Source organism: Schistocerca nitens, chromosome 2 (assembly GCF_023898315.1).
Source record: "Schistocerca nitens isolate TAMUIC-IGC-003100 chromosome 2, iqSchNite1.1, whole genome shotgun sequence".
Lineage (NCBI taxonomy): Eukaryota > Metazoa > Arthropoda > Insecta > Orthoptera > Acrididae > Schistocerca > Schistocerca nitens.
The window spans coordinates 901433032-901448106 of record NC_064615.1 but is presented as its reverse complement, the minus strand read 5'-3'; the positions used below and the strand labels follow the sequence as shown (position 1 = coordinate 901448106).

The window sequence follows — 15075 nt, the reverse complement described above, 5'->3', positions numbered from 1 at the left end:
GCAGAAATAGTAATTTTAATTATACTGAGTTGTTTTGGAAGTATGTCAAGAACCTAAGTGTGCAACAATTCTTTATATTATTTTCTTCATATCTGTTAGTGTTAAAAAACACAAAATGTATAAGGGTTAAACAATATAGTTTACTAAGGCAAACTAAGTAGTCCATTTATACCTCTCAGCGTTATTTGCACATTATTTAAAGAGTTAATAAAGCAGTCATCATTCCGAATATAATTTTGGACACCACATTGCTGTACTAGGCATGGTCCTCTTTAAGGTGGTGTGCCTTTGCCTCCCTCAAACCTTTGAACTGACTTACCTAGCCAGTTATAGGGGTGGGGGGATCTACCGTTTAAGGTGGAAATTCGGCTTATTTCGTATCAACAAACATTACCAGAGATGAAAGAAGTGATAAGTGCCAGGTAAAAATCCTAAGAGACCGGAGATCGGATTCGAAACCTTTGGTTTAAAGGTCTGGTAATTTACCACTGACCTACCTAGCTCTAACGCACCATTTGGATTGAAGTTTTTAAGACGCACTTCGATATCACGTCACGGTCTTAGCATGAAAAATACACAGAAATCTAGCAAGACACAGTAATTACCTCTCGATTGATACGGTTTCCTCGACAAGCTGCGGAAACGAGCAATGCTGCGGTTTCCGCGCGGGACTTGCGGCCGATTGCAGCAGGAAAACCAACAAAGGTTACAGAAACCGTGTATCCGGAGCACTGCAAACAGTTCCTGTCTAACGTCACCGATGCATAATTACGCACCATCACGGCGTGCAGAGACCGGAAAATTAAAGTATCGATATATCGAGTTACTAAATAATAATGTCGTGTGACTAGGGCCTCCCGTCGGGTAGACCGCTCGCCTGGTGCAAGTCTTTCGATTTGACGCCACTTCGGCGACTTGCGCGTCGAAGGGGATGAAACGATGATGATTAGGACAACACAACACCCAGTCCCTGAGCGTGAAAAATCTCCGGCCCAGCCGGGAATCGAACCCGGGCCCTTAGGATTGACATTCTGTCGCGCTGACCACTTTTTTTTTTTAACCAGGAACAGGGTAAATGAACAAAAGATCTTTATTGGTACAAACTTAAATACAACAGAAATGCCATCCTTCCGGCGAAAATAACACAAGACATTATACTCGTACAAGGCGAGCAATTTTTTTTTATGAACAAGGTGTAGGAAAAAAAGAATAATAATACTGATGTCAGTTAAGAGGTGTGAAGCAATATACAGTGGAGTGAGGGAAAAACCAGCGTTTTCTGGTATAGTGCATAAAAGAAAGGAGGCGCGTGTCCATACGCCGACTCCACTGTGGGTTACAATGTAGAAAGTAGCGCGGGGGGTCTCATGAATTAAACCTAAATAACCTAAGGACATCACACACATCCATACCCGAGACAGGATTCGAACCTGCGACCGTAGCGGTCGCTCGGCTCCACCACTCAGGTAACGTGGGCGGAAATCGAGTTACTGATAAATTGACAATAGTGACATCGGTACTGTCATACAGCGGATGCAAAATATCAATATTTTCGGTATATCAGATTTGCGATGCATTTGAAAGAACTTTCGTGTGTGGCAAAAATGTCTGACATGAATCGCCAATTACTACGAGGATAATGCGTAAAAGTGGTTGAACCGACAACGAATAGATCTCTGCACTTGTTTCTCAGGCAGAATTTGTTTTGCCTGTAACCAGTGTAAGAGCATGCGCGTGATTGTTAGGAATTAGCTTAGTGTAAATCTATTAACTGGTGTAAATGGAAACGCTTTACCTAAAACGTTGATTTCTGTGTCATCGTGAAGAGCTTCTGGTCCAATAATAGGACACAAAGTTAGACAATAAAATTATTCACCAGTATGTAAGTGAAAATCTGTATTAAACTGAATATTACAAAATAATGAGCGATGTCTTCTCAAATGACTCGTATGCTTGGAGTAAAAGGAAACGCAAATTAGAGAGAAGCTAGTGTCGAAAGGAAACCAAAAAGCCTGGAAAGTCCACTGACGAGTGAATGCAGGAGCTACGGCACGGTGAAACGGAAATGAATGCGTAGCTGGCCCTTGGGGCGTACAGCGTCACTCCAAACGTGTACAGATCACATGCAGGCGTCGTTGCAGAAAACAGTGATAATATAGACAGCGCCAGATAATTATGTACTGCGACCAAATACAGTCGTCTTGTCGACCGACATAGACACGTTGGGCATCAATGCGCCAGCATCGACGGTGGGTGAGGGGTGGGGGTGGGGTGGGGAGGACGATAGACTGACGTCATTCGGCAACCCGCCAGAGATCCACAGACGGATAATCGGTGGATAGCGGCGCATACTCACTTTGTAAATGCCTTTAGCGCAAACGTGTTGGCATCGCGTGTAAAGTGTGCGATTGCTTATTGTTCCGATGCGATGTGAAGTCACAGTAGATTTAAATGTTAATGCCGACAGCGATAAAGCCGTGCTCAGTGATGTTCTGGCAGTTCGGTACGATAACCGCGACTATTCCCGCCCCTACAGCACGCGGCAATAGCAACAGTGGATATGATTTTAACTACACATAATCCCCATGCAGTGTGAGGTGCAAGTGTGTCGCAGTAGCTACCACAGAGCCCTGCTACATGCGTCACACTTGTGATTTATGTATAACCATTATACTGGTCTGTGCTACCATTTTATTGAAGATATCGATAATTGAATGAGGTACTAATAAGAGAAGCTTATTATGATTTTATCCTGATGTTTTAACCAACAATCTACGGTGCGAACACGACCTAAGCACAGTTTTTTAATTCATCTGACTGGCTTAGACGAGGAAACTACTATTTCCTTTAAATTTGTTTTACGAGATATCCTTTTTTTATTTAGGCACGGAAATAACGGAGAATTTTATTTTAATTTTTCTACAAATCAATTTTACGTTTTTATTGTTTTTAAATTGAAGAAAATTTATAGAGCCGACTAACTACACCACACCTATATTAATACGTATATTAGAGATAAAATAGTTTAAAAATACTGTTTGGAGATAAGTAACATCAGCTTTCCTAAATTATTGCTGGTATTTCTTACATGCATATCTGAAACAAGAGAAATTGCTAACGAAATATCTCCAAATTAATATGCTGACTGAATTCCATGACATGAGCCGTATTACGTGCAGATATATTACCCTATACGAACAGCTGACAATTTGTACCGGACCGGTACTCGAGCTCGGTTATCACATTTATCACCAGAGGTCGTCTTAACCACAACGGCTATCCGTGCGCGCTCCTCGGACCAACCGAAAGTTCCATACATCACAATGTATACACCCAGACTTCGTACACCACGATATAAGGATGTAGACAGTGTGACATGGAAGTTGGTTCGGTCCGAGGAACGTGCACGGATAGTCTTAAGGGCTTAAGCCAATCGCGCACGGTAAGCGGTAAATCGGGATTAAAGTCCCAATACGGCACAAGTTTTCACATGTTAGTCTTCGGTAGGAGACTGGCGATAGGAAGGGCATCCGGCCATACTCTATCATCAGCAATCCAACATCCGATAATGATCATGCCGATAACGTATAGGTACGGGATAAAAGCAAGAGAAAAAGAAGCACTATTGAGTAGTAGATCTATACCTGATACAGCTGTTAACAAGGAGTTTGCAGCCAGTGGATTAATTTCGAAATTTTCTTAGTATCTTGGTGCAACGTTAACTCAAAGAAATGTTATTCAAAAGTCTTATCACGTTAACTACCGTTTGCTTTTAATTGAAAGCGCTGCTACTCGTGGAAGTCTTATGTGGGCTATTACTATAGTATGGCAGCGAAACTTGGTAATAATTCTAATGTGTTAATGCACAAGTGATTTACACTAGAAAAAAAAATAGTTCCAGGTTTGATCACTAAGTGCAAATCTGGCGATGTACGTTGTTTGACGGTTTGGCATCGACGCTGCCATTTGACAAGCCACACGTGAGTGAACAGTATGACTATCGAGAAGATAGACCGTGCGCTGTTAGGGAAGCCTTTTTATGTGAACGGCAGCAATTGCAGCGCTTGAATGAGTGTGTGTCGCCGACTAAAAATTCGGAGGAACTTTAAATGGTTAAAAACGACAATGAAATCGAAAGCACAGGTGACGTTTGAGTGGCACCTAGAAGAGTGAAGTTTCCTATCCCGGTGGACGCTATTGACGGGGTTGCTGTTGCTGTAACTGACCATGCAGCACATGCCCCGGGCACTCGTATTGCACGGGAAGTGTCACGGGAAGTGTCCATCCCATGGTCAACAGCAACGAAAGTTGTGCGGCCTACATTACACCGTTACCTCTATAAGATCTAGACGGGGTACCAGCTGAATTCTCAGATTGGTAGCAACGTTCTGAATTTGCTCTTCAGTTTCTGGCACGGATCGGAGTTATCATGTCGCCGCGCAATATTCTATGGTGTGATGAGGCACATTTTAGACTACAGGGTGCAGTGAATACTCAGAGCTTCCGAATTTGGGATACTGTTAAAGAGCGTCTTGTGCACGAAGAGCCATTGCACTCACCGCGTGTGACTCTGTGGTATGGATTCACAAGCACCATTATACACCTTATAGGGCCTCTCAGGTGAACCGTGACCTCTGCATGTTATCGAGACGTCCATGTCCAGCATTCGATTTCTACTTTGGTAGAGCACAACTGTGTGGAAACCGCTGTTTTCATCCAAGAAGGGACAACACTTCGTGTCGCTCGCCCAGTGAAAGATCTGCTTAATGCAACCTTTCACCAACGTGTTGGTTTCAGAGGTTTCCAAGATGCATAGCCTGCAAGATAATCTGATCTGAATCCATGTACTTTTGGCACACGAGATAGCTGAAACAATGCTTCGAGTAGGGACACGTTCGATCTCTACCTGATCTGAAGGCCAATATATATAGGAACGCGTTGCTCACTTTCCACGGTCCTGCTGCAAGCAATTGTTTGGCACGACATTTTACGGATGGAGCATCTCGTCAACGTCTGCGATGTTCATGCCGAACAGATTGTGTAAGCGACGGTTGATAATAAATTAACGTTATTCCTTTCTCGCTTGTTTACCTTTTCTGCCCACATCCCATTTCTAATTCATTACATATTGAAACATTTCTGTACGTCTGTCTTGTATTCACAACGCCAGATATGCATCTGGTGACCAGAACTTGAACTAGTGTTTTTTTTCCAACGTAATGTGACTCCGCATTAACGCATGGGATAATCTACCATGTGTTGCTCTCACACAATAATTACAGCCCACACTGGACCTCTGTTAGTATCTGCACTTTAATTATATACATCCGGTTCGTTGGTTGATTTGTGGGAGGGAACCGAACCGCGAGGTCATCGGTCTCATCGGATCAGGGAAGAATAGGGATGGAAATCGGCCGTGCCCTTTCAAAGGAACCATCCCGCCATTTGCCTTAAGTGATTTAGAGAAATCACGGAAAACCTAAATCAGGGTGGTCGGGCGCGGGTTTGAAACATCGTCCTCCCGAATGCAAGTGCAGGTTTCTAACCATTGCACCACTTCGCTTGATAAACATCCGCTACTAACACTCGCTATTAAAACAGAGAATGGCTTTTTCGCTTTGTTTCTACTGAAGGCCGTTTGGTCTGTTACAAAGTGGTGACTGCATCAGTTTTGGGCATCGCGTTTACAAGTGATATTTGAATACTTCCATTTTATCTGCAAAAGAAGCTCCGTCTCCTGGCCCCGATGGGCCAATCGGGACCGACCGACCTACCGCCGTGTCATGATCTGGCAGTGGCGTCATTGGATGCAGAGTGGAGGGGCGTAGGGTCAGCACACCGCTCTTCCGACCGTTGTCGGCTTTCTCCCACCTAGGAGCCGCTACTACACAGACAGGTAGTCCCTCGACTGGCATCACGACGCTGAGTGCACCAGTCACAAAGGAAACATCCCTGGTAGTACCGGAAATCGAAACTGAATCCTCCGCATAGCAACCAGGCACGCTAATCACTAAGCTGCGTAGGCGGACCCAATATATTTGAGGCAAGGAAATTAAAAAAAAAAGACCGATTATCAGTGATTTCCACACAGGATATAGGAGATATTAATACCGAACACCCAACAGAAGTGCAAATAAAATTAAAGCTAAAAACGTGATATCGGTGATTATTTCGATATTTTGACAGTATAAAACGGTAAAAGAAATGATATTTCCCATACTTAAATACGTTGTTGTCTTCTATAACCGTCGTCATGATCTGTACGCTGGAATTATCTGCTTTGTATGACGCGTTACTGAATCAAATTTCTACTTTCATTAACTTTTCTGTCATTTCCTGCAATTCTAACTGCTTCACTACGAAGGAGTCAGAGCAGTTATGAGTCGTGAACGAAATTGAAGAACGGACATATGAATACGAATTACCAAATTATATGGCATTCAGAGCTTTTTTTTAGAACGCTTTTGGGCCAATTGCAAAAATATCTGCTCTGACGGCCTTGAGAAACAAGGCAACGGTTCATCCTCTGGTAACACACTGAAGGACATGTGCATCAGCACTGCACTTTCCATTAACAGCGCCACACACGAGGGACGGATCGCAACGATCCATCGCAAGCGATGTCGCTGCAGTGGGCAGCTCGCCTCGATCTGCCACACGTGAGCGAATTACCATGCCCTTTCAATGTGTAAAGAAGTTGGACTACGGAAAATGAAGTGCTGTTTGTAGCAGCAGTGACAGTTTATTTCCTTATTCCCACGAATACTCGCAAAAAATAAACAAAAACAGCAATTGTAATTTGTTAAACTTGGTTTGAAACGCTTTTCTTGTGAACTGTAGGTGACTTTACAGAATATATACGCCCAGAACAAAAGAAACGACTCACCACGAAGGAATTATTCGAATGGGATGGAAATCTGAACATGCGACTGCGACATAAATGATAATTTAAAAAAAAATTGATCAATTTATTCAAGAGAAAGAGCTTCAACGAAGAGAGCAAGTTACTAAAGCATTGTTCCACCTCTGGCCCTAATGTAAGCAGTTATTCGGCTTTGCATTGGTCGTCAGACCAGGTTTGCTGGAAGTCCTCCTGAGGGATATCGTGCCAAAATTCCTCTAATAAGCGCGTTAGATCATCAAAATCCCGAGCTGGTTGGAGGTTCATGCCCACAATAATTCAAACGTTCGCAGTTGGAGAGAAATCCAGCGATCGTGCTGGCCAAGGTAGGGTTTGGCAAGCACGAAAACAAGCAGCAGGCACTCTCGCCGTGCGCGGGCGGGCGTTTATCTTGCTGGAGCCTGGAATCGCATTGACTGTAGAAGAATTGTCTTCAGTGATGAGTCCCGCTTCGAACTGAGCCCCGTTGATGAGCGAAAACGTGTCTTGAAACGCACCAGACAGTGGTGGGATACCAGCCTATCACCCGACACACTGCCCGACAACTAGGATTGATGGTCTGAGGTGTCATTGCCTTTTTACAACAGAATACCATCGGTTAACACCCGAAGCACCCCTCACAGCTCAGCGGTACGTCGATGATATTCTAATGCCAGTTTTGTTGCCCTTCATGAGACGCCATCCTGGGCTTACATATCAGAAAGATAACACCCGCCCGCACACGGTGAGAGTTGCTACTGCTTGTCAAACCCTATAAACCCTACCTTGGCCAGCAGAGTCGCCGTATCTCTCCCCAGCTGGGAACGTAGGGCATTATGGCCAGAGCACTCCAACCAGTTCGGGATTCTCACGATCTAACGCGCCAGCTTGACAGAATATGGAATGATATGCCTCAGGAGGACAACCAACACATCTATCCATCAGTGCCAAGCGAAAGAACTGCTTGCAAAGGGCCAGAAGTGGACCAATGAGTTATTGACTTGCTGAATTTGTAAAGCTCTTCATCTTCAATAAACTATTCAATTTTTCCGATATTTTAGTCATTCGTCTGCCTGTATAAGTACATCACATCTACCGATTTCCGTCCTGTTCGGGTAATTCCTTCGTAGTGTGTCCTTTCTTTGTTTGTGTGTGTTTTTCCTTTGATTGTACATGGAAGCTAATGTTTGACATTAACTAAGAAAGGCAACGGAGGAATACAGTCGGCTGAAATGAAATTTAAGAAAGTTAAGTGATGTACCCTAAGAGATTAAATACAAATACAGCATTAAGAACAAGATCTTACTTTATAGTTTGGTAGTGAAAAAATAGGGCTATGACTGGCAAGTTGAAAACATCAACAGACTGGGAGAAGACAGGTTAGTTATGCACGTTATCAGTTAGGAAAACTACAGGAAAGAGCTGTAGGACAGCCGAGTAGCAGATGACTTCCGTGAAGACAGAACAGGATGTAAGACAACACCATGAAGAACAAAAAGAAGGTTGGGTTGTTTGGGTGAAGAGACCAGACAGCGATGTCATCGATCTCATCTGATTAGGGAAGGAAGTCGGCCGTGCCCTTTCAAAGGAACCATCCCGGCTTTTGCCTGGAACGATTTAGAGAAATCACGGAAAACCTAAATCATGATGCCCGGACGCGGGATTGAACCGTCGTCCTCCCGAATGCGAGTCCAGTGTGCTAACCCGTGCGCCACCTCGCTCGGTAAAGAAGAAGAAGGTCTCTAGTGCTGTTACTGTAACACTCCACAGCAAATCTATGCTACGTGAAATTTCCATGGTTTTACTCTTATCCTGTGTGTCTCGACCACCTAACAGCCCAAAGAAGGAATATGGTTTCACCACCTAATGTGCCTCACGTAGTCTCTGACTACCCGCTGTTCATGCATTTATAATCTCACGTGACTCCACCACGCAGTTTGAGGTTAGATCCATACGGTATCGTAAGTGCATGGCAAAGGCCACTAAATTCCACGACCCTACAACAACATTCCACGTAAGGTGTGAATCAGTTGCACACCAGAAACTAACGTTTTAGTTTCATAGTCTCCAGAAAAATTGCTCATAGTATGAATGAAGGCAAACGCCACAACAGCATCCACTTCTACCTGTACATCGATAATCTGCAAACCACTGAAGTGCACAGCAAAGGCTACTTCTCATTGTACCAGTTACTTATCTTCCCGTTCCATTCATGTAATGAACGCGGTAAGAATGATTGCTTAAACGATTCTGTGCGCTCTATAATTAGTCTAACCTTCTCCCCGAGATTCCCACTGGAGTGATACTTAGGGGTGTTTTAAAAAATCCTTGAGTCTTCACTTAAGGGGAATTAGAATGGACAAAAAATTTACATTAAATGCTTTACGGAAATCGAGGAACATTGCATCAATCTGACTGCTATAAATACTGATTTTCAGGATGTCGTGTGAGAAAAGTGCGAGTTGGGTTTCACATCATCGATCTTTTCGGGATCGGTACTGGTTAGCTTGGAGGAAGTAATTATGTTCGAGATACATCATTCTTCTTTCAGTATCTGCTCATGGGCAGATAGAATGTGTGCGGTGACCGTTGAAACGTTACCACAATATCCGGCCGGATGTCCTCGTTTAATAAGCGCCCTTGACCAGCATTTCCCAACTTGCGGTCTACTTTTATTAGCTTGATTAGATACAGCGATCCTTTCCCTCCTCTAACGCCTAACTATTCTCTTTTCTGTTTGACAAAACACCAAACAATGAGTGAGAAATGCAAGGACTACATAAGCTAACCTCCGATTAGTAACTAAAATGCTAATAATATAAGTAAAATATTCTATATATAATCTGCGCTTTCATGTTCAGTTACTTGTCCACATAGTCGCTACCCAAATTCAAACATTTGTCGTACCGTGACACAGGTCTCTTGATCCATTCGCCAAAGAATGGTGCCGCCTGGCGCTTCAGTCAGTTGCAGACAGCATCCAAAAGGCCATCGTTTGTCGTAGATTCTGAGTAGCCAGCGAGGCTATCTTGGAAAAGAGACGGAAGCCGCTCAGTGCCAAATCCAGACTGTTGGAAGGATGTAGAAAAAACTACCAGGCAAAACGTCTGAGTTTTTCTTCGTTCAATTCCCATCATGGGATCGCGCCTTGTCGTGGAGGAAAATGTTTAATTCTGTTATCATGCCGCGCAGTTAGTTTTGGACTTCCGAGTTTCGCAAGAGTCTCACACTAAACCTGTGATGTCAGAGTATTCTCATGCCTTACCCTAATCGAAAGGGATGTCAAAATTCTTTTGCGATCCTAAAGATTTATAACTATTTTTTTTGCGACTTGACTAATTATGGTTGACGTTCTTGGATTACTGAAAGAATGAGGGTGTATTTACTGTTTGGACTGTTCCTCAGTTCCAGGGTTCACACGTCTCGTCCCCAGTCACAATTCTGTTCGGAAATTCCTCCCATCTTCGTGGTACGACTGAAAGAATGCCAAGGCCGAGCTCACTATTTCATGTTTTGAACGTCGCTTAGACATTTTGGTAAAACTGTTTTAATCTGCCAGGAAGTTTCATGTCAGCGCACACTCCGCTGCAGAGTGAAAATCTCATTCTGGAAACATCCCCCAGGCTGTGGATAAGCCATGTCTCCGCAATATCCTTTCTTTCAGGAGTGTTAGTTCTGCAGGTTCGCAGGAGAGCTTCTGTAAAGTTTGGAAGGTAGGAGACGAGGTACTGGCAGAAGTAAAGTTGTGAGGACGGGCGTGAGTCGTGCTTGGGTAGCTCAGTTGGTAGAGCACTTGCCCGCGAAAGGCAAAAGTCCCGAGTTCGAGTCTCGGTCCGGCACACAGTTTTAATCTGCCAGGAAGTTTCACCAAATCAGAGTTTAATTTGTAAACAGCCCTCGCATCTCTTGTGGAGTTTGGCTAGCCACCTGCTCATTACCGGTTTTCTTCGTGTGTTCAGCGGTGACAGTCACTCCGCTAACACGCACCACTGCAGGATGATAATTTGCTTCCTCGCTTTTAACTGTACGCAATCACCATTAGTTGGGCGCTGATGACCGCGCAGTTGAGCGCCCCACAAACGAATCATCATCATCATTATCATCGTCATCGTCGCCACCGCCGCCATTAGCAGTTACAATGAAGTTGGTGCAGTGGGCACTGAATTCGCATTCCAGAGGACCTGGATATCCAGGTTTAGGTTTCTCGAGGTTTCCCTAAACAGATTAAGGAAAGTACCAGGATGGTTCGTTTGGAAAGTGCACGGCCGGATTCCTTCCCCACTCCGAGTTTTTGTTTTGTCTCTGATTGTCCTAATTTTCTTTCCTGCAGTAAAAATTACCTCAAAATTGCTAACGTTAAAGTTATTTTTAATCCATTAATCTCGATAACAGATTACTGCACCTCGTATAAGGATCGCGTTTAATGAATACTCTTAGTAATAAGGCAAACTTTTTCTCAAAGTACGCATCAAATTACGAAGGTTACTAACCTGTACTTTTTGTGAATATCTATTACATATGATCAGTTTGGCTTTAGGAAGGGTAAAAGCATCAGGGAGGCAGTCCTGACGCAGCTGTCTACAATGGCAGCAAAAGTGGAAAAAAAATTAAGGCACGTTCATAGGATTTGTCGTTCTAGATTAAGCGTTCGACAATGTAAAATGGTGCAAGATGTTCGAAGTTCTGAGAAGTATAGGGGTAAGCTTCAGGGAAAGACGAGTAATACATAAAATGTACTAGAAGCAGTAGGTAACAACAAGAGTAGAAGACCAAGAACGAAGTGCTCAGATTAAGAAGGGTGTAAGACAGATGTAGTCTTTCTCCCCTACTATTCAATCTGCACATCGAAGAACCAATAATGGAAATAAAAGAAAGGTTCAGGACTGGAATTAAAATTCAAGGTGAAAGGATATCAATGATACGATTCGCTGATGACATTGCTATCCTGAGAGGAAGTGAAGAAGGTTTAAAGAATTATAGGATTTGTTGTATGGAATGAACGGTAATCAGTACACAATGTGGATTGAGAGTAAATCGAAGAAGATTAAAGTAAAGTAGCAGAAATGAGCATACCGAGCAACTTATCAGAATTTCTGATAACGAAGTAGATTAAGTTAAGTAATGCTGCTACTTACCCAGCAAAATAACCCATAACGTGACATAAAAAGCACACCAGCAGTGGCAAGAAGGACATTCCTAGCTAAGAGAAGTCTACTACGTTTGTACTTTTAGAACAAATCATTGTACGATAGTGAAACGCTAGCTGTAGGAAAACAGGAACACAATCGAACCATTTGAGATATGGTGCTACAGGAGACAGTCAATTACGTGAACTGATAAGGTAAGAAATGAAGAGGTTCCCCGCAGAATCGTCGAGGAAAGAAATATAAGGAAATCACTGACAAGACAGGGAGACGGGACAAATGCTAAGACATCACGAAATAACTTTCATTGTACTAGAGGAAGCCGTTGGGAGTAAAAACTGTAGAGGAAGACAGAGACTGGCCATGCATCCAGCAAGTAATAGAGGACTAAGTTGCAAGTGCTACTCTGATATGACAAGATTGGCACAGGAGAGGAATTCGAGGCGTCCGCATCAATCAGTCAGAAGACTGCTGACTTAACATGATGATAATAATAATAATAATAATAATAATAAACACAATTTATATTGTGAAATTAGAAAAATATCTTAAACTGAAAGCACGATACCAAGAAAATTATGGCTGATGCTAAAACAGATCATTAGGAACTCAGTTTACATGGCTAGCATTTCCATAGCTTTATGCTGAAAGGTATGTAGCATGTGTTCTGTTCATGACGCAGCACTTACTTGGGTGCTACAAATTGTGTTATTCACGGCACATTATTTTCGACACATTCAACATCAATGAGTTTCCTCGCTGTGAATCTGTTGAGCAAACTACGTGTATGTCCCATTGTATCAAAATAAGAACCTATTTTAGAAACAAATTTCAAGCATACTTCAATTCCAATTGCACACATATGCAGTACAAACTATTACTTTCTCGCTCTCCTCAGTACTGACATATAAATTCAAATTACAAAATGTTTTTTTTGACAATGTTCATCCTTATTTCTTCTGTTGTACTCCGATTTTGTTCATTAGGCAATAGATGCTGAGATCTTCCCTATAATAACCAATCTTGACATATTATTTTGTTATACATTTTTCTACTGTTCTAAGGTGTCTCATGCCCAACAACAACGTCCTTTTGCCCTTTCTTTGTAGTCCTTAATTCGATTCCAAATAGCGCAGCAGAAACTGTTGCTGTTTTATAAAACTGCTTTATCGTTTGGTTTAGCTTTTTGTGCCTTTAGATCTGTGTATCCTTCTGTAAATATTTCTCGAAAGTCATGCGCCAACTATGCAGCTATTCAGAAGTGTGATCATGATTTTTTCGCGAAATTCTGCCGAACAATTCTAATTTGTTTTACAGGAAACTCGAAAACTGTAGCATATCTATCAAGAACTGTGAAAAAAGGTTTGCTGCTCAGAAGTCAGGAGCCGGCTTCACCACACTGGCCGAATGCCTTATATGTAGCACGAAATTGGTACCTGGCGCGGCACAGCCGATGTTGGTCAAACTAGACAGTCAACGCAGCATCGGATTCTGCTGCAGCCTTACCTTGCGATACCGCTCCATGTAGTGGTGCGCCGTTCGTAAGGCGCAGAACGGATCCGTCGCACATCGCTCGAAAGCTGAAACAATAGCAACACACCACCATCAATTTGTTATGCGTGTCATTCAGCCTACACTAGAAAACAGACAAATCCAGCAGAAGGTTATGAAAATCTCCCAAAGCTGTTTAAACTACCTACCAGTTATCATAAATGAACGTAATTATGTGTAGCGGCACTTTTACATCAACTCCTAGATAAAGAACTCTTCCATACTTCAACTGCGTACGAATACATATTTACAAAAAACATTGTATATATGTACATTATGCGTCTCCGACTAACGGATCGATTTCAGCCGTACTTACTTCACGCATCACTTAGTCCGGTATTACAACATCAAACATCTTTCACAAACAAAACTGATCGAATACTCATCGTATTTCTTTTCTTTGAAGTGGAGCAAAAAGTGATATTACACTGCCTTCAAACATTTCGTCACCTTTCCTTCAAAATGGCCGAGGAAGACTTGTTTTTATGTTCTGCAGTTGCGTGTACTACAATTGCATTGTGCTTACCTTAGAAATAGTAGCGGAAAGGAAAGTATACGTACTTGGATGAAGCCTATACAAGCATTCAACAAAATTTGTTAACGGAGCTGCAAGTCGAGAAAATGAAGTTGTATGAAAATTATTTGCAAATATACGAGGGTTGATTTCAATAAGTGCTCAGGAAAGTGGCTCATAGTACGTTGGAGAACACTCACCTCGGAAATGTTATATCGATGTTCATAAATACACTCCTGGAAATTGAAATAAGAACACCGTGAATTCATTGTCACAGGAAGGGGAAACTTTATTGACACATTCCTGGGGTCAGATACATCACATGATCACACTGACAGAACCACAGGCACATAGACACAGGCAACAGAGCATGCACAATGTCGGCACTAGTACAGTGTATATCCACCTTTCGCAGCAATGCAGGCTGCTATTCTCCCATGGAGACGATCGTAGAGATGCTGGATGTAGTCCTGTGGAACGGCTTGCCATGCCATTTCCACCTGGCGCCTCACTTGGACCAGCGTTCGTGCTGGACGTGCAGACCGCGTGAGACGACGCTTCATCCAGTCCCAAACATGCTCAATGGGGGACAGATCCGGAGATCTTGCTGGCCAGGGTAGTTGACTTACACCTTCTAGAGCACGTTGGGTGGCACGGGATACATGCGGACGTGCATTGTCCTGTTGGAACAGCAAGTTCCCTTGCCGGTCTAGGAATGGTAGAACGATGGGTTCGATGACGGTTTGGATGTACCGTGCACTATTCAGTGTCCCCTCGACGATCACCAGTGGTGTACGGCCAGTGTAGGAGATCGCTCCCCACACCATGATGCCGGGTGTTGGCCCTGTGTGCCTCGGTCGTATGCAGTCCTGATTGTGGCGCTAACCTGCACGGCGCCAAACACGCATACCACCATCATTGGCACCAAGGCAGAAGCGACTCTCATCGCTGAAGACGACACGTCTCCATTCGTCCCTCCATTCACG

The 15075-nt window shown here is 43.2% G+C and overlaps 1 protein-coding gene across 1 annotated transcript in view; it reads right to left on the bottom strand.

Annotated features, from left to right (window-relative positions):
• LOC126234698 (lysozyme-like) overlaps positions 1-15075 on the bottom strand; it is a 100012-nt gene that overhangs the window by 14890 nt on the left and 70047 nt on the right. Inside the window, exon 3 of the mRNA XM_049943439.1 lies at positions 13531-13604. Within this exon, the coding sequence (XP_049799396.1) occupies positions 13531-13604 (74 nt within the window). The remainder of the gene's footprint in view (positions 1-13530; positions 13605-15075) is intronic.